Source organism: Pseudopodoces humilis, chromosome 9, assembly GCF_049639895.1.
Source record: "Pseudopodoces humilis isolate 2021_Gansu_Grassland_sample_001 chromosome 9, ASM4963989v1, whole genome shotgun sequence".
Taxonomy (NCBI): Eukaryota; Metazoa; Chordata; class Aves; order Passeriformes; family Paridae; genus Pseudopodoces; species Pseudopodoces humilis.
In genome coordinates, this window is record NC_142208.1 from 14,875,116 (window position 1) to 14,895,132 (window position 20,017).

The 20,017-nt window shown below is 38.5% G+C and overlaps 1 protein-coding gene across 3 annotated transcripts; it reads right to left on the reverse strand.

The window, feature by feature from the left end:
- Window positions 1-1,333: 1,333 nt before the first annotated feature.
- Window positions 1,334-19,449, reverse strand: SAMD8 (sterile alpha motif domain containing 8). 3 transcript variants are annotated; one of them, XM_088059630.1, is made up of 8 exons: window positions 19,301-19,441; window positions 18,299-18,366; window positions 17,961-18,113; window positions 11,049-11,656; window positions 9,216-9,311; window positions 8,419-8,536; window positions 7,781-7,931; window positions 1,334-6,877 (listed from the first exon to the last, which is right to left on the reverse strand). In XM_088059630.1, the coding sequence occupies exons 4-8, from the start codon at window positions 11,621-11,623 to the stop codon at window positions 6,573-6,575; spliced, it is 1,245 nt and encodes a 414-aa protein (XP_087915756.1). In that variant the 5' UTR covers window positions 11,624-11,656; window positions 17,961-18,113; window positions 18,299-18,366; window positions 19,301-19,441; the 3' UTR covers window positions 1,334-6,572. The 3 variants fall into 3 exon arrangements, with proteins under 3 accessions (XP_087915756.1, XP_087915755.1, XP_005520567.2); XM_088059629.1 differs by lacking the exon at window positions 18,299-18,366 and adding an exon at window positions 18,620-18,729; XM_005520510.3 differs by lacking the exon at window positions 18,299-18,366 and having other exon boundaries at window positions 19,301-19,449.
- Window positions 19,450-20,017: the final 568 nt, after the last annotated feature.

A 20,017-nucleotide genomic window follows, 5' to 3' on the forward strand; every position in this document is an offset into this window, starting at 1 on the left:
TTGGTTCTTGGAGCATGGAAGGATGGGCATATCACTCAATTGTATTTCTGGCAGAATCATGTGCAAAACAGTTTTTATGATGTCTCAAAGGTTTCATGCCTATGTAAACAACAGTCACATCCGGTTATTGTTCTGTACAGATTCAGTATTACAAACCTCCCTGCAATACCAAAAAAAATCCACCCAGGAATCTTTTTTACAGTGCCATTAGGATACAGAAGTCTTAGCTGTTTAGCTTTGCCAAAAATACCCCGCAAACCCCTAACATCATGAAATTATTTTAATCAAAAATCTCTGAAAGGGGCCTTTGTCATGAGACTTTTAAAGAAGCTGCAAAATTTAGCAAAATTGCAGGTTAATGTTATCAGCCCCTTTCTGGTGTTTCCATCCGCACACCAGAGAGATTCCTTAGTGGAGAGTCACCTCTTGAATATTTTTTTGTATTTCACACAAGCTTCATTCCCCACTCTCCTTCACAATATTTATGAAATGCTATTCCCTACATTGCCTAAAGACCCTTCTTTAGTGTTACTAAAAGGAAATTTGCTGCCTGCTGTCTCCTCTTCCTCTCTGCCCCTTTCTTTTTAGGGCTATTAATCTCTAATTAGAGTACTCGAGACTCTATCAGTGATCAAGACACACAGATTCACTTTTGATGACTTCATGTAGCAGAGGGGGAAAAAGTGAATTTTTTTTATATTTAAATATAATTATGAATCCTTGTTTGAAAAGCATTGCCTCTTTACAATTGATCTTGCCTTCTGTGGCATTAGAACTTGGAAAGAACCTTTTGATAAACTAATGATGCTATTAGAAAGAAACAGAATACCAATTGTTACCAAATTGGCTGTCAATATTTTGCACATGTCAAATTATTCCTATGAACAGTGCAGTGAGTACCTATCCTATCTAGTATCAAACTTCAGTACAATTTTGACAGCAACAGGAATTTAGTATTTGGCAGCTGTTTCCTCGTTTCAGGAAAAACCAGTAATTTTACCAGAATCTGTCACAGATCAGTGCCAAAAGAAAAAGCAAACCCATTACAGGTGCAAACTTAAGACCACAGCTGTAAATCCATAATTCCTGCATCACCCAGAACAGTTATTGCTCCAGAAATTATTTTTAATAAATAATAGTCCAGAAAATATATGTACATACTTGTAACACATTCCCACAGGATGTACCAATTATATTTTGTTAGCATTACTTCCATACTGAAGCAAGACCTCGTAACACCATGAGCCCTATGCTCAGGAATACTTTCACAGTCACAGCACTAACAGAGACAGTGAGCCATCATTTTGTGCATAAAATAAATCAAGCATTTGTCATCTTTCAAATATTTTATTTTAGTATTTTTAAATATGTTTAACACAACAAATATATAAAACAATATATTAATTCAATCTGAGTTTAGAATCAAAACAATATTTACTTATTTACAGTACTCTATACTTCACAGGCATACCTTCTAGCCATTAGATAACACTATTTTCTCAGTCGGGACAAAACTGAAGGAACTGTTCAGTGTGAAAAGCCATGTTTCTACATCCTTATTATGTTAAGTACCTTGTACAATGCAGTTTGTGGTTTCTCAAAATTTCACAAAATTTCTCCATTATTTGACAAAACTAAATTGATAGAGCAAAACTAAGTTATAGTTAGTCTTTCTAACTACACAGTCAGGGCTAATAGGTCAGGTTATTGTGCTCCACATTTATTGCCTTAAGTTCTTACACACTTATTACAAACTGGATTTTAAAATGCGCATGTCATTGAATTATGTACATAATACTCACTGAAAATTTGTCAGGATACAAGTGATAAGTCTGCAGGATACTGCTATATGGAAGGTTCAGTGTTCATAATACCGTAGTGTTTGAGAAGTTGTGAGGGTTTTTTTGTGGTTTTCTTCATATAATGAACAAGACATCAGTAGGTTCACTCCAAAGAACTTTTTTTTTCCCCCAGGAATACTCTTTCAATTAGAATAGTGACAAGGTCAAAGATAGATCAGAAAAATTTTATAATTTTATAAACCAGTGGTCTATCAATTAACACTTATTGTTGAAGTCTGCAGGCACAAAATAATTCAGAGGGTAAACTGTCTCACTGCTAGGACTTCTGTCAAATATAATTCCATCTTGACAAGACTATGGTGGTTTTTGAAGTTACAGGTCAGATTTCTAAAAAGGTACCTATGGCTATTAAACAACAACAAAATAATTGGTATTGTCTGTAGATTACTGCAAATTCTCCCTAACTCTTCAGTAGGAACTACACGGACAGGATGAAAAACCATCACAGATGTTTTAAGTTATTTTTGTTACACTCCAGGTCCATAAAACCTATTGTTTTTTCCATGATTGATGTTTGAAAACCAAGTGGGCTTTCATACACCAGAAAGCTAGCTAAACAGTCATGGACAAGTATAACACTAAGCATACAGACCATTGTTTAAAACCAATGAGGCATTAATTGCTGCAAAAGACTTTTACTGGTGTCTGAACTCAACTCTTTCCTCTTTAACTCTCTTTTTGGCACTATACAAGATACAGCTGTACAGAAAAGATTATAGGAACCTGTGCTTTTACCCTCCTTGGAGGGTTTCAGTAATTCTAAATGACCTTACTTAACAAGCTTGCATCAAAAAATAACCTTTTTTCCCCGAATCATTTAACTGACCCTTACTTCTTAAAGAAGGTAATTATCAAGGTTTTATTCAGTCTTTTGTTTTTTTACATATTTGTTCTTTCAGAACCCAGTTAAGTAGCAATTTCTTTGAAATTCTACTTTGAATTTGGAATGTTTTCTTCTACAGTAGATGGGGGGGAGACATCAGAGAAAAACAAAAAGCAAGTGACATTACCTATTCCCATTACTGTAGCAGTATACCACACACAGTATGTACTGGGCCTTATCCAAAAAAACTGTTTAAACTAAAATAGTAACACCTACTGAAGTCAAGAATATTTTGTAATTTGCTTGAAGTTAAGCATACAAGTCAAACAGTGTATTTATGGGATCCAATTCTTGCTAGTCTTGGACATGTAAATACTTCAGGCCTAGCTACATTTCTGTACCAATACTTTGTGTGTAAGTATTACCATGTTTGCCACAGGACATGAAGATAATTTGCATATATGGAAGCTTTCTATAGCATTGTTCAAGATCAGCTGGAAAATCCTGCTTAAAGATCCTTTCATAAGTTTTTGTCAGTGTAATCAGAATTTGTTAAAAACCACATATATGAAGATCTAATTCAGTGCAGGTGTAATCTCATAACTCACTAAAGGGATCTTTAATAAATGAAAAACTAAAGGCAAAAAGTTTAGGAAAGCTATTACAAGAAACTGTGTCATAAGGTACAAAAAAACAAAGAAAAAAGATGGGGAAGAGCCTGTGTGGCTATCACTTGCAGGTGTGTACATACTAATAAGGAAGAGCTCAACTCTATTTCCAGGTCTCAAATATTACTAAATTTGCTAAGCTAGCAAAAAATATGTGACCCTCCCCTTCTTTTGTATATATGGTTACTAATTTCAGACTTTGCAACTTGATTCGTTTGTGCAGTTTGTAGTACTAATGTTGTTGAGACACTTGCACTTGCTGGCATTCCACAGTAATTCATTCATTATTCTGAATTCAGATTTTGTGGGCACTCACACAGACCACAGAAGACAACTTAGCACAAAAGAGGTGCAACATGTTAAAGGAGAGCAATGATGGCATGTGAACATAAAGGAAGACATCCCTGAACATACTAAGCATTAAATCCAAGGCCCAAGGTGCTCAGCTGTCTTTTCTTGTAAGTGCTCATCAGCAACAGAATCAGTAAAATGCTTTTAAAACACTAACTCAAAAGGAGGTACAAAATGTTAAGCTTATCAGCTACCTGCAACTTGTTTCTATCTAATTAACAATAAAGCATACATTCCCAGCTTTACAGACTGACCTGTGCTCTCTTGCAAGCAAGATCACATTTTTCTGTCTTCTATCAACTTCAAGCTTTCCTCTTCCATGTTTACAGACAGACAAAAGGAACTTCCAGAATAGCAGAGGACAATTACCCTGACAATGTTTTAATCCATTCCAATGCTAACAAAATCAAGTATTTTATATTACTTATCCTGGACTAGAAGGGAAACAGCACAAAAGAACAAGCTTCTTTTAAAAAACAGTGATAGACAAGGCTGATTTAAAACACGATTTACTTAACAGAATTTGAAAATTAAATTAGAACAAAGAATCCTTACGTTTCAATGTATATGAACTTCACTACAAAAAATAAAAATATTGAAATGTTAAAGCTTTACTTTATGTAAACATTGTTACACTGGGCTGTACTTGAAAATTCTCCTGCATGTCTAAGTTGTAAAATAGTATTGCAGTTTAGATGCAGTTATGCCAGTTACCACTCAAATGGTTATTTTCAGATTCAACAGCTTTGCAAGTTTAATTGCATACCTCTCATATAACTCAGATTACAATCCTGCACATCCTGAGAACAGATGTTTCCTAGAGTTTAGAAAAACAGCATTCATAACTGTGTGCATTGCAAAGGCAAATATAAGTTAACAAATAGAGCTCTTTCATTATGAAGTCTCAAGAGGAATGTTCAAATTGCCTTTCTGAAATCAGAAAGTTAAGAGCAGAAAATGGCAAGTCTTTAAATATTTCAGAATATTTTATCTTTTTTTTTTTAAATGTAAGCGTACTCCCCCAATTTGGATGGCAAAAGCCACCAGGCTATGGTAGATTGAACAATATAGTATTAAACCTGCAATTTTGCTAAAAAATTGGAATGTTACAAATATAAAAATCTCTGGAATAGTACAGTGTACATGTGCTCATTGCAGTTGGCAGAGATACTCTAAGATGCACAATTCTTCTATGGAATAGGAGCTAAATTATGTTACAAAAGTGATATACTATGAAGAGTGTAAGGTAGTCAAGTTAATACAATCAAGATTTATAAAAGGAAGACAATACAGCAAGGAGTAGCCCACAGCAGATTACAAGCCTCTGAACACAAAACTGCAAATTCCAAATGGATTCATTTCCATGCACACACAAGTACACAGTGCCAACTAAGTCAGCTAGTACCAAGCTGGAAATGTTTTGTGTAACTTTCTAAAGCTGACTTACACTACATTTGCACATCTGAAGTTGCAATAAGCAAATTAAAAGGTCTATGGCATTTTTATGATTTTGTACATTGTACGTATCAGTTTTCATTTAGCACAAATCTTAATTTCAAGGCTCTACAGACAATATTAGTATTGTCCCCTTACAATCCACTGCCTAAGAAATCACTGACCCTTGTGTGACCCTGCCCATGCATTATGGACTCGGAGTGTTGGTTTGAGGTTTTGGGGGATGTTTTGTTGTGGGTTGTGGTTTGGTTTTTTCAACAAGCAAAACTCAACTGTTTATGGTATCTTTCAGTGTAGTAAATGAGCAACTTAATTTAAGAACTAGCCTCTTTTCATAATTGTTAGAAAAACGTATACTGTGTGTTTCTATATATAACCAAATATACTGTGCATATATATATATCCAGAGATACTCACCATATTGTTGACACCAGAGTGCTAAAACATACATCAACATGAGCACTATTTCCAATACTCACTATTTTTACTATTCCTGAAAGAGATACTACATGCATTTTTCCCATCCATTTACAGGACAGTAAGATACACGAAGACAGCTGTTCTGTTTTTCCAATGTTAAAGAACTGCTCCTGAAAAGCATGCAGGGGTTTAGGTATAAAGCAATTAAGACCACACAAAAGTTACTTTGTGGCTTTAAACTCACTAAAGCTAAGTTTACTTTCAGTGGATGCTCCACTTACTTTACCTCATTTAAACACAAAAGGAAAAACTTTCAAGTGCTAGAGCAACCATGCAGACAACTGATAGACTAGCCTAAGTAAGTTCTCATTTAAAAAAAATATCATCACTGCACAGCCACAAGGCAGACCTTCATTTTTGGCAACCTGTATGCAGACCATTTATACTGTCAAGACTTGTAATTTAACAGTTAAGAGACCCTCTCAGCAAGGAACTGTACTGCTTTCTTCATTATAACACAGACCTCCTCAATCTTTAAATATACACAGTTTGTTTTAAAAATTACATTTATGACTGCTTTCAAAGAAAGGCTTCATAGAGTTCTAATTTTTTTGTCAGTGTATGTAAAGGCTGGTACTTGGGTAACAAAGATTATCTGGACCTGTAAAGAGTGTGTTATATTCAATACATATTTGAGGCTGATGTTCCATAAACATTCACACAGAACCTTACCAAGGGTAACAGTATTCTGGTTTATATTCATGCTTCACTGATAGCCTTTACCTATCCCTTCATTGTTTTTTATTTTCATAAGGAGAAAACAAAACACATCCCTGTAAAGTATGGGAACCCCATTTTATGGCTAAGAATCTAAGAAACAAGGCAAGGAGGAGATCATAGAGTGAAAATGTTACTTGACTTCCCCCTTGTAGTTAGTCTTGTAGGATCTTAGTCATAATGCTTCATAAAAATCTGAACTAACCCACACAGTCTTCAACCAATTAATCTTTTTAGTATAGTAGGTTTTGAAAAGGGCCAGCAATACTCATTGGGAACAGTACCATTAACATTGCATTCAAAAAAAGAAAACATTGGAAACCATATCCTTGCTCTCCTACTCTGGTGATATGCTCTAGTATTAGCCAATGTATGGTAATACAAAAAGAGTCTCGTAGTGATGTAAAAGGCAATGAAGACATCTATAGAATAATGTTCATGTGCAGCCAAAATGAAGAAGATTCCAAAGAGATTCAGGACCCAGGACAAGGTATGCAAGAAGTTCCAGCTCCTTGGCGTATCTAGGAGAAAACAGAACATGATTAACCTTGACTGTCTCAAAGTGCAGGCCTAGATATTCAAGTTTTTATACAGATCATTCATCCCAAAATGAGATGAAATTACTCTCTTCATTTGGAAATATTGTATACAAGTCAAATAAATCCAACAAAAGCAACCACACAAGTTATGTATGTCTATCAGTTCATGACTTCATTTACAAATGCATTTCTGGATTAACAAGAGCATCTTTAAATGGCTTAGCACTCTGCAAAGCAGAATTCTTTTTTCAACCAACTTCTTTTAATGAAAATCATGTCTTTTCTATGTTATAAGGAGGAAGATGTAATGAAAGCTACATTGCTGTTATTGCAGTCATTACATCATAGTTGAACTCAAACTAATTATCTTTGCTTGCTATAATGTATCAAATCACTGTTGGTGTTTACAGAAGGGTACTACTGTCTCATATATTCTCACTCATTACGGGTTTTGGTGTTTGGCTTTACAGATTATACTAAATGTACGGAAACCTCACCAGGTATTTTGTCTGACAGGAGTCAGTGGCAGATACCTAGAGAAGGGAACAGTAACAGACAATCCTAAATATCTTCTCAAGTATTCCCCCAGTAGCAAGCCAGAAAGGCTTTCTAATTTCTTGGCTCATGTGTTCATTGAAAAGTGCCTTACTCATCCCCTCATTCAAGGAGGTTGTGTTCCTCTCCTGGCTTTGACTTGACTGTCACAAACCTGAGAAAGAGCTCAGCAATCTGAATTTGTATTTGTTTGCTTGAACGTTACACTTTGAACTTCTTGAGGAGTTCAAGGAGCAGATGTTCTTAAAACTTAAGAACATTCAAATGTTTACACTTCACACCTCTGTACGTACTCTGAAGGACATTTGAGTACTGACACTCTGTACTTACATTCTGTAACAAAGAAGTTGAGCATGGTCAGGACGACAGTGTGACCACTGAACATATAATCTCCACATGTATGTACTCCAGTCAGAGTCATTCCAAAGCCACTCCATATTGCAAATGCCCGCTGGAGTTTTGCCCAAACGCTGCCATACAACTGAAAAACATGGATGTTAACCTGTATTAAGTTCCGATCCCACTGCCCACACAGTATGTCTTTAAATTCAGCTGTACTGCTTCCTTCCCTTATGAGAAGGGGTGAAATAGTAATAGTCTGTTGGAGTTTTATTTTCAAAACCATGCAACCAACAAGACAAAGAAGCAATTACTTTCCTTCCAGTCTCTCTTCATGAAGTCAGTAGCTTAAATGCAAACACCTCTTTGATGTACTTTCTCTGCTTTACAGTGTGAAACATTCTGAGCACCCTTCCCCAAACAATGTACTCTCCAGAGTGGCAAGTAGTTCTAAGACCCTCAGGGATGTTTGCCTGCCTATGCTAATTAATGCAAGGGCAAGAAAACAGGAGACAAATATGATGTTCTTAAAAAACACATATCTAACACTATGGTTGCAACAATCTTAATCGAGTACCTTTTTACAAAAGGAAACAGGAAAAATAATTTAAAGCATTTGAAGTTTTTACCTTTCCAGTACACTGCAAGTGCTGGCCTGGCACCGAGAGTGAGGTAACAAACATTGTAATGCAACGTAATAGAAATACTGTCCCCATGAGGCTGCACAGCCTGCGCAGAAGTATAGATCTGGGAAAAGTACACAGGAACTGAGATAAGGGAAGTTATGATAAAAACATTTCACCTCACCCCGAATTAATCCCATTAAGTCCTGTCATCATTACTGTAAGTTTCACAACGTGTTTTTTTTTTCCAGTTAAGTAGTACTGTAAAAATATGGTTACACATGACAGGGTGAGACACTGTAGCCAGCTTACTGTCACCAAAAGGTACAGCTCCACCTCTGCAGCTACTCTTATGCTAGCTTTGGCACTCATACCTTCTGCTGGCAAACTGATAAAAATCAATGAACCAGTAAAAATTTAACTTAAAATATGCACATACACAAAAGCATTTTCTATCCTCAGTGAAAGCAAACTGCCAGGCTGGCTCAGACTTTCTGTGGAAATTCTTGTAGCGCTTTCTTATACACAAAACTGTTATCACATGAGTGCATATACTGACAACTCTCTGAAATACCTATGTTCTGAAGGAAATTACTTATAAATATGGTAGAAAAGTAAATTCAGATTGGTCCTTTCATTCACAAGCCATCAGTCTTGATTAAATCCTCCCTAATCCATTTTAACATACTAGAAATTTACAAGATTCTTACTGAATGAAAATTCTTAAGCAATCATCATAAATTCTTGTTATGGTCTTTTCTCTGCATCAAAGTACCAGTTAATTTGGATTTTATAAAATCTACCTGTGTTTGTGAAGCAGAAGAACCAAGAGCCAAATGTAGCAAAGAATTACACCACATACTTCAGTCATAGCAAAGGCCCATGGTATCCTAGGGACACTAAAAAAAAAAAGGACAAAGCAAGAAAGTTAATACAAAGGCTTAAAATTTTTCCTAGTCTCAGTATTGAAAATAAGGGCATGTGAAGTTCTAACCACAAAACTAATTTGCCTTCGTCTGACAACAGTATAAACTACAGGCAAAAATTATTTTGTTAGACTGAATGAAACCAAATTTGAAATATATTCAATTACATTATCTCCTTCCTAATAATGTGCTTCCAGTTTACACAGAATTCACTAAGTCAGGAAAAATCTCTAGTATGCTGTCTTAAGTTATACGTGACTAACAGGATGTGTTCCTTTACCATTGTTTCACAACCTTCTTAATTCTGACATAAACTTGCATCATGTCAATTATGCTGCTTATGCTCGCCAGAATGCCATGTCAACACAATGAGTTAAATGCTGCAAGGCCAAAAACCTTAAACACTTTTAACAAAGCAGAACTACACAGAAAAGTATCAGCGAAAATAAAACTTGTTTTCAAAACCTTTCAGCCTTCCTCGTCAAAAGATCTAAGACCTTCTTGCACACATAAGGCACCAATAACAATTTCCACTCTTCAGTCACCAGAATACAGATCAACAAATTTCAAGAGAGGCTGCTCCTTGTAGTTTTGTGCTCTCCCTGATACAAAGGAGTAGCAAAGCGGTGCTCAAACATGAGTTTTGTAGTAATCTCCTCATTGTTTCATGAGCTGCTGCCTTCTGGCCTCCCCCATCCTCCTGCACACTGAATGCCATGGTAGCACCCTGGGAACAAAATCCAGTAATGCCGCAGCTTCTGTCCTCTCTCCCCTCTTCCACTCTGCTGGACGTGGTCTGTCCTTGATGAGTTATATATAAATTTATGGGGGACTCTGCACACTTACTCAAAATTAAAGATTAGAGTCTTACTGACTTCTTGAAAGCCATTAATAAAAATGGAAATTACTGGCAGGAATAGGAAGATCACAAAGGCTGAACTTTCTAACAATTTAGCTCATCTTTTAAAACTCTCTAGGCAGCTAAGTTCTCCATGGTGCAAGTGCACTTTCTCAAAGAGAACATTTATCCTCTATTAAATCTGTGGTCAATGACTAGAGTTTGAGTTTTGCCATTGGTTCTCTTCTTTGCCTGAAGTGAAATATTTTCTTTAAAAAAATGAACAGGTACTACATAAGTCACAACAGTGGTTTAATACCCTGTTTAAAGAGATGCTGGTCCTTCTACTTCAGAGTTTCCCTAGACCACCTTCAGCAGGCTGACAGTAACAATAAAAATATAGTAAAAATACAGTAAAAATGCAGTTTTGTTTCAATTTCCTTGCTCACTCACAGACCAAAATATTCCTTTGTCCAAAGTTTTTTATATCAAGATATGTTAAGCTTCACTGGATTGCAGAAAATGCATATGGCTGCATATGTATGCCAGCTGACAATCATGCTTTTTACTACAATGTGAGGATGGACAAAGTAATTACTGTGTTGTAATGGGTTTAAGATGTAAAACTAAATATAAACTAGGTAGAACAACAGCTCAATTTATTTCCCCTGAAACTAAATCTCTGCATCTAACTGATCTGCATTTCCATCTTAGCAGAAGGATTTACTAGACTCTTATTACAATTTTGCAGAGGCATCTTCTAGAACACATGAAACTTTTTTCTAGAGCACATGAGACTTTGAAAACAGAGAAAATACAGCCTATAGTTTAACAATCACATTACTATTTTGTTCAGAAAGAAAATTTCTTACCTATCTAGAAATATGTCTGGCAGAGGTGGATACGTTTGCATGTCAGGTACTCGCTCGTGTACTATCACCATAACAAATGATGTAAAGCCAAACACTATGAAGACATACACACAACTTAAAACTGTCTTCCAGTACTCTGGGTCCAGTCTTCGAGCGGCATGTTTGTTTTTTCCATTTGCATACTGATACTGATCACCATTCAAGTCACTAATTGGTCCATCACAGTCCCGAGGTACTTCACCATTACAAAACCAATCTGCCCCCTGCAGTGAACCAGCTGGGGACACTGTGCCAGCATGACCCTCACTGGTGTAACCCAGCTCTTCCAGGACGTCGATATGCTGCTTCTGCAGTTTGCGAATGGACAACATCAGCCTCTTGATATCCCCCAAGATTTTGATTTCCAGAGGAGGGGATCGCAAGTCATACTCAGTAAGTGTCAGCAGGGTAATTCCATCTAGCCTGTGTCTGTTGCACAAAAGATCCACGTATTCACAGAAGCCTTCTTCCTTCAGCCACCTGGCCACGTTCTTGGTAGTCCAACGCCGAATGCAAAGCTGGTTATTGCTTGCCATTGTGCCCCTCTATCCGCCAATCACACTGACCTGCTGCATATCCGAGAGAGACAACACCAGAGTGTTTAACACAGATTACTGAAATGCCAGCGTCTGTTGTGCAATTTTAGATGCTTAATTAGCCCAAGACATTTTACATAAGAGATAGCTAAAAACCAGACCTAATTACTAATGTAAGTAATATAAAAATGCTTTTTTTTATTCAAGACAAACTAAATTAAGATTATCTCATTTGCTCCTAAATAGAAATCTGAAGTTTCCAAGAAGCAGAATATTTCCTAAATGTATCCAGTATACTGTTCTAATTTTGTTATAAATAAATAAATCAATCCCTTTGTTAATTACATTAGGCAATGAAAATCAAATACTACTTTTTAAATACCAGCTTAATCATTAGACTTTTCCACTGTTTGCAGATCACCAGCTACACAAGGAAGTATAACCAGCAAACACAGAAAACTGAATTAAAGCTGAAATAATGCATTTCAATACAATCCAATATATCCCACTGTTTTAAAATACTGAAGCTTTGATGACATGACATTCCCCCACTCCTTCCAAGTAAACCTAAGTCTAGATATCTGCAACAGTATTGAGCTGAAGTATCTTAGTTGTATTTTGATGGTACAACCATCCTATTTCTTTGTTTGATCTCAGTAACTAAGATAGATACTTACTGAATTGTGAATCCTTTAAAATACTCAGCTTTCAAAAGTAACATTACTAGACATGAAGCACTGGATTAAGCTTCAAAGCATTTTTAAAATTAATGTGGTAGTAGATAACATGGCAACACACCAAAACCAGAAGAGATGTATTCTCTTCATACAGATTTCCCAGTAATAGTGTTTCTGACTCTAGAATATTGCCTGAATGAAGGAGAGAGAGGTCAGCAAAATTTTAGTCACATGGTAGTGACAAGTCACCAGAACAACAACCAGGAAAAAAGTTAACCACAGGACATTACGTGGAACACATGATAAAACACTTTGAAAGGCTACCAGTGAAGTAAAAGTACTAAAACGTTTATGCAATATTGAAGACCCACAGCCGTAGACAATGGATTTGTGCATAATTTATATTTGGTGGCTCGCGTATAGCTACCATCTAAGAAACAGCTACAATTTCACAGTTCTTTTGTACTCGAAAAAACAGTCTAACTAAAATGCTTCAATCATGCCGACCAAATCTCAGAAAATACAAGGCAGTACAATAGACTACTGCCACATACATCATTCAAGGTTTTCAGAATGAAAGCAAGGAAACAGTGTATTTAATCTATTATTTAGCTTCTGTCTATAGTAAACTGGTACTCAAACCCATCATTAATATTCAACACAGTTCTGAGTCTTTTTCAGGGGCACAGCTCTTTCCAAAAACAGAACCTCTTTCCTCCCCACTTCTTTTTTTAAAGAGGTACAGTACCTACTGAGCTCTCAATATAATTATTGGATGCAACCTTTTCTTCTGGCTTTCATCAAACAGAACCACAAACTATTTTATACTATATCAGAGAAGATTCAATTTGCCAAATGAGATTTCCCAGCAGTGCGAAAGTAATATTTTAGAAGAAAAATGAGCACACAGATCACACCTAACCTTCTAAAATAATTATGATACTTCTGAAGATATTCTCCCAGGAGTTGATTATTTATTAACATGTACTTAATTCATTGCTAAAATTTCTCAATACCTCATATACAGTCAATAAATATATAAGCTTTAATACCTTGATTTAAATAGTTGCCCAAAATAAGAAAAAACCTTAACTACTAGAATATCTGCATATGCTTCCTTCTCCATATAAAAGAGTATTTTCTCATTTTTATGTCATCTTACTATTTCTGTAAGCATAGCTCAAAAAATAACTGTAATAATTATTTTGGTCACAGCTAATAAAATAAATTATGACATTTAATTTTCAACTAATCATCAGTTAATTGACCTTTTTGTACTAAATATTTTTATTTTACTCCAGGGTTGCTATTTAATCCCTGGTGGCAGTAAGAATCATTTAGTTATTCACTCACTCCCACTTACTGCCCCTGGCCCACTCCCCCTGCAGTGGGATGGAGGGAAGAACTGTAAAAAGGTAAACCCAAGGGGATGAAATAGGAACAGTTCAGTAATGGTAATAAAGTAAAATACAGTAATAATAACAGTGGAAATAACAAAAAGAGAGAAGAAAAACACCCAAGAAAGACAAGTGATGCACATTACAACTACTCAGCACCTGCTGACCCTTGTCCAGCCAGTTCCCAGCAGTGATCAGCCCCTCCTGGCCAACCTCCCCCTCCATTTATATACCAAGCAGGGCATTCCATGGTATGGAGTATTCCTTTGGCAGGTTCAGGTCAGCTGTCCTGCTGTGTCTCTACCAGCTTCTTCTGCCCCTCCTCACTGGCAGAGCAGGGGAAACCCAAAATCTCCTTGACTTAGGGTCATCACCACTGAGCAACAACTAAAACATGAGTGTTATTATCAACACTGTTTTTATACTAAATCCAAAACATCCTGTAAAAATAAACAAACTTGGATTGCTTATCTGAACTTCCTGCTTTCTTTACTCGAAAATACAGATGAAATACTGGAAAAAAAAAAGTTATTAATCACGGTGAGTTTTTTAACATAGTAATCATCGTAAGTTTTCCAAAAGCAGTGAATGTAAACTCGCCACAAACACATTCAACTTACTGATACAGTCTTCTAACCAAAGCAACTTCTGAAAACAAAGGCAGGAAATTGTCCCTAACCTATGAGAATTCTACTAATTTGTCACAAGTCAAGTAGCCTAACAGCAGCCTAGTCTTCCCTCATCTGGCACTGCCGGAATAAAAATCAGTCCTTACCAAATGTGCAATAAAAGTAACCTTAAAACACTGAATGAGTACACCCATCAAAGGTCACTATGGGCTGGACCTGGGAGAAAGTCTACATTTACTTCAAGATGCAACTGATAGGACCTGCTCTGTTTTTAAACGCTGTCAACAACAAGACACTTAAAAAGACAAAGAAATGACCACAAAACACAAATTTAAAACATTACACAAAGCAGGTAGCTAATTTGATCTCAACAGCAACAGTTAAGCTCATTTTTTAATGGCAAAGCAACTTCTTAAATCCTGAAACTGCCTTCCCTTTCAGACTACTCAATTGGTGATACTTTCGTGGTTTAAAATGTAAAAGGCACTTTCCCTAATAATCCTAACAACTGGAATACAGTACAGATCCCTGTGTGCAAATGCTCCTGTTCATTTTTGAAGCTGAAGAATGCTGCATAATTTTTACACCACTGGACTGCTGTGTAAGAATAATGCAGCAGAGGCCAAGTCCCATAGAAAACTGCACCTGTCTTCTGAAAGAAGCAACTCTGGTAACTACTTTGCCTTCCATGCTACTAGTTTTATCACTGAAACCAAATAATGGGTAACATTATTTAATGATGAATAACACATGAGTAACACAAAGCAAGCATAGACTTAAGCGTCAGACAGCAAAATATACTTTTCACCTGACATCAGCAATGTCTGTAGTCAGTTGATTATTTTCCTGGTACTGTGAATTAACACTTAGCAAGCTTGTCAACAGTATTTACTGTGTGTCCCATTTTCTTGCAGCAGCTTTTCAATTAACAGCATGAACACCAATGCATATGAACTGCATATGTTTAAGTATTTACTTTTTTAAAAGAAAAATATTACTTTGTGAGCCATAAACATTCCTACAATTTGGCTGGGGCATTTTAAGAAATAAGATGCTTCTGAGAGGCTTTGTATACCCTAGCTGATCGCAAAATTTCCTGGATGTATATATAGAGAAAATTAACCTCCATCAACATAATTGTCCATGATTCTATCATGTTCTGGTCTACTGAATCGCTGACAGCCAACCATTAATTCCCTAACTTTCCCAGCTTACAGACTTTGAGACTGTATATTGAGGTAAATATATGGGAAGTCGAATCTGCTTATCACTACTCTAGCGAAGGAAAAGTAGCATTAATACCAAAGTAACGTTAGGCTACAAACTTGATTAGAGCAGAGTCATAGCTGAAAGGTTAAACAACCTAGTTAGGTTTGCAGAGTTATCAGAGTGCTGACTGGTTTTGTTTATTCCAGACACACATACAGAATCTCTACTAGCACCATTATTGCTTTACCACCTGCCCTCAGGCACCTCCCAAGGGGAGAGCACTGCACCTTGATTTTTTCTCCCTAGCTACAAATTCTCACCATCCTTGAGAGGAATTTTAGGAAGGATGCTGAAGAACTATCAGCTCTCAAGTGATTTAACCTACATTTCTGTGTGAAGGTTTCAAGCTGCAGTTTGAATACAGGCCATTCCAACTCAGCCCCCCACTTCACCGTGTCTGTTGGCTTAGGAGCACATCCCATACGTCAGGGGAGAGAGGTTGTTCCCTGCAAAGGCTGCTACTTCACCCACATGGACAAGGCTCATGTTGGTGGCCTTGGTTCCCCAGCACAAAAAAGCTACAGAGAAACATGTGTTGAGCCAGACTGCAATAATAAGGCTACTGTCACACATCAACTTTGCAATGCTGTGCTGGAAAAAGAACACACAGCACTGCCTTGTTATGCAGCACAAGGCTCAGCTACTCTGCTGACTCTGACTTACATGAGAAGCTTGTCACCTGCTCTTCCTGGAAACTCTTAAATTCTTCAGTGCTTATTTAAAGCAAATAGCACCAAAGATTTCAATGCCATATAGCATACAGTGACTTAGTCCTTACCCTCTAAACGCCACCAGATACGTATAATATGGTAGGTATCTTGTAAGCAGAAGGACAAAAAGAACACATGCAAAACAATACATGATTTTTCAGGGTTTTTTAAATACAATGGCTACCATATTAAGTATAAATTTAATCAAACACAGCAAAATGCCCACCATGAGATTAAAAATGGTATTTTCCTGAAGCAAGAATACAATCATTTCAAATGCATAAATTCTGCTGTAAAACTTGCATTGAGTTTTAATTAGTGACTTTGGTATCATAAGTGAGATGATCAGCAGTAGCTTAACTGCACTCAAAGGTCTTAGTGCCATGCCTGAAGGTAAGATAAGAAATCTCAAAGTAACACTAGTTTAGTCTTAGGTTATAAAGCCATTAAGGAAGATGAGCTTTTTGAGAATTATTTATTGAAGTGCAGCTTGTGGGTCAAATATTAGCTCTATATTCTTAGCAGAGTCTTTCTGTTAAGACACCTCCGTGCAAGACTGACAGCAGCTACTACAGAAAGTCCTGAAATCTAAACATGTGTGTCTTAAGAACCACCAAGTACAGTTACATATTGCATCAAAATGAACAGAATACATATTGCTCCCTGACTCTTACACCTCATTAAGCCAAACAGGTTGTATAATACTCAAGTGAACATTAAGAGCAGCTCAACTCCTAATCTGCTAACCAGCTAACAAAACAAATTTTTATCCTATTGCCATAATTCAAGGCACACACAAGTGATTTTTAAACAACTGATCAAGTACTCCACTGCTTCTCTTAGGATGTCATTCACAGTATTTCATTACTATTTGACTAAGTTCTTGAACATTTTACATGCTAAATATCAGGTGTGGAGTATTGTTCTTCCTGTTTCAAGTAGTATATCCCTCCTGTAATAGAATGTTTGCTGCTCTTTATCCCTATACAACTTACACTTAACAACTCAAGTTTCTTTCTCCCCTTTTCTTCCCACACCCTTATCTTACAATGGAAATATGGGAAGAGGAACAACTGTCCATCCAAATGAATACCAGAACAATATATGAAGTGAAACTGTGCTTCATCATACTCTCCACAACCATTTACAATCTGATCTTTCTGGTCTAGTGAAAATCTAATAGCCTTCCTCATTTTAGATGCATTAAAGTAAGAAATAACAAAATTCTAAAAGCTATGTGATTAACAAACAAATACACACAATGTAATATGGTTAGTGAATCTCAACCAGCTAAGTGGGCTGCAAAAGCAAGCTCTGTACAAAGAAAAGTGATACTACAGAACCCAAAAGATTACAATTCCTAGGCAATTCCTGTATTTTAATAGTATCCTACTAAAACAAACCCCCAACCAGCCAGCAAAAAGAATATCACATAGAAGAGCAAACAAGATAATTTAAAATTCTTGTCATTTACAAATCTACAGAACATTTCCTTTACATCTAAGCAGTACTCATACAAAAAAAAACTTACGAAACTTACAAAAATTCCTTTCCTTGATATAAAAATCACTTCACACTAATCCTGCAGGTTAGTTCCACCTTTCTTCTACATCATAAAAAGCAAAAGGAAGAAAAAGACACAGGCATTTCCTTACCTCTGATATCCAGCAAGAGGCACCCCCTACCAAACAGGAGGGGCACTTAAACGCCAGGAAACGTCTTCTGAGCTCTTCCCACTCCAGAGCACAGCATGATCAGCTGCTCTGTGGAGGTGGCACAGACACCGTGTCCAGCTGCACGAGGGAGCTCTGTGGAGACAGAGCAGACCTTAACCAAGTGGAATCTTCCAACAAGTCATCTTACAACAGAGAATGAGTGTTGTGAAGCCTCGAATACAAAACCATGAGACCAACTTATTACAAACGCTAACATTAATACTAACACTACCTCTCATTTGCCTCTTCCATTAACTTAGGGAGCTGGAAAAACCTACCTTTTTGAAGTGTTGGGTTTTTTTAATAGCAATCAGCAATGATTAAGTGAATGGTCCGAGGTCACAACCTGCATCAGTAACACAGATTTAAGAGACCGAGTGGAACCGAGTTCCAGTAGTTTCAACTTCTTCACGCTCAGGCCCTAAACCTGCACACTCACTCTCCCCCACAGGCAGACCCCACCATTTAACCCTGAAACTCGGAGAGCACACGAGCAAACCAGTAACAGCGCTGTTCCACGTTGTGCCTTGTTAATCATATCCTACACACTCAACAGCATTTTTATTCAAAACTGAACACTTTGTCTTCAGAAAACATACCGATTTTATTGAAAAAAATAGTAAGAAGATCTATTTGGACTCGGTACAACTGTTTGGTTTTCTGACTGCATGACTGACACAAAGCAGCTTTTCCAGGAACGATCTGTTTCCTGCGGAGGCAGACGCGGGAATCAGACACCACACGGGTCCCCTCTGTCCCAGGCCCCACAACAAACCGCACGGAGCCCGCAGGCCTCGACCCCCGGTGCCAGCACCTTCCCCGCTCGGTACCCGTCCCACACCTTCGCACGCCTCCCCTCACGAGGCTGACAAAGCGGCACAGCCGGGCACAAGGGCTGACGCCCTCAGCCCGAACACCGCCGGTGACATGGCCCCAGCGCGCAGCCGGTGTTGGCGGGCCGGGCGCTCACGCCCGGTAAAGCCGTGCCGGGCCGGGCGGGCGCGGCAATTACGGCGGAGCGGATTTTAGCGCGGACACACAGCACAGGAGGCTCGTCTTCCCCCCGGTAGGCGAAGCTGTTCTCCTCCCGCACAGCCTCTGCGGCGGGGCAGCCCTTTCCCCCCGAGACCCTCGGGGCCCGCCCGCATCCTGGGGGCTCTCGCCGCAGCGGGGGCAGCCACGGGGACCCGGCGGGCTCTCGCCTGCGGGGCGGCCTCGCGGGGAGGAAGGGTCCCCGGGAAGGGCCTCCCGGGAAGGGCCCCGCAGCTCGCCCCCCTCACCTGCCGCCGAGTGGCGGTGCCGCCCCGCCGGCTCTGGGCGCTGCGGCAGCGGCTCCTCCGCACCCTCCCGCTGCCTCTGCCCGTGCCTCTCCTCGGCGGCGGCGGCAGCCACCGCCACCCCCCATCCCCCGTCCGGAAGCGGCGGCAGCCCCGGCGGGCGGCGGCGGAAGGGGCGGGACGGGGCGGAAGGACGGGGCCTCTGCCAGGAGGGGCTCGGAGCTGTGTGAGAGGCTGGAGATCAGTCCGTCAGCAGGTGTTCCTACCCTTCAGCAACGGAGGAAACTTACAGGACTGTCATACTGTCAGGCCTTATATCAGGAAATCATTACGAAACGTTTCAGTTGCAGCATTATTCCTTACTGATGTCTGTATAAAAATAATAAAACTGGCTGTCAGCGCTTGGCTGGCAACACTCAGTCATTTATGCACGGGAATCCAAAGCACAGATGTGAACAGCACGCACGACTTACGAAAGCTTCAAGAAGGCACCGTAACTTCGGGAGCTCCATAACCTACAAATGATACAAATGGAGGGGATAGAAGGAGACAGACAAATCAGAAGCAAGTTGCTCCAGAAATAAATTTGTTTTGGATACCGACCGTCTGGGGTAGCAGCCAGCCCTTTGCAACAGTTTGAGGAACAGTCAGGATTTGTTTTGTTGATGATGCAATTACTATGAGGTCAGAGACAAGTCTCAGTTGTAGCTTCAGATGAAA

Bases quoted from the DNA above. Each gene is read 5' to 3' on its own strand.
- SAMD8 (XM_005520510.3), bottom strand. From the start codon at position 11,623: ATGGCAAGCAATAACCAGCTTTGCATTCGGCGTTGGACTACCAAGAAC. The intron at 8,537-9,215 runs GTAGATTTTATA...TACTTTTCCCAG, and splicing joins CTTCTGCTTCACAAACACAG to ATCTATACTTCTGCGCAGGC. The intron at 7,932-8,418 runs GTAAAAACTTCA...CATGTTTTTCAG, and splicing joins ACTTGCAGTGTACTGGAAAG to TTGTATGGCAGCGTTTGGGC.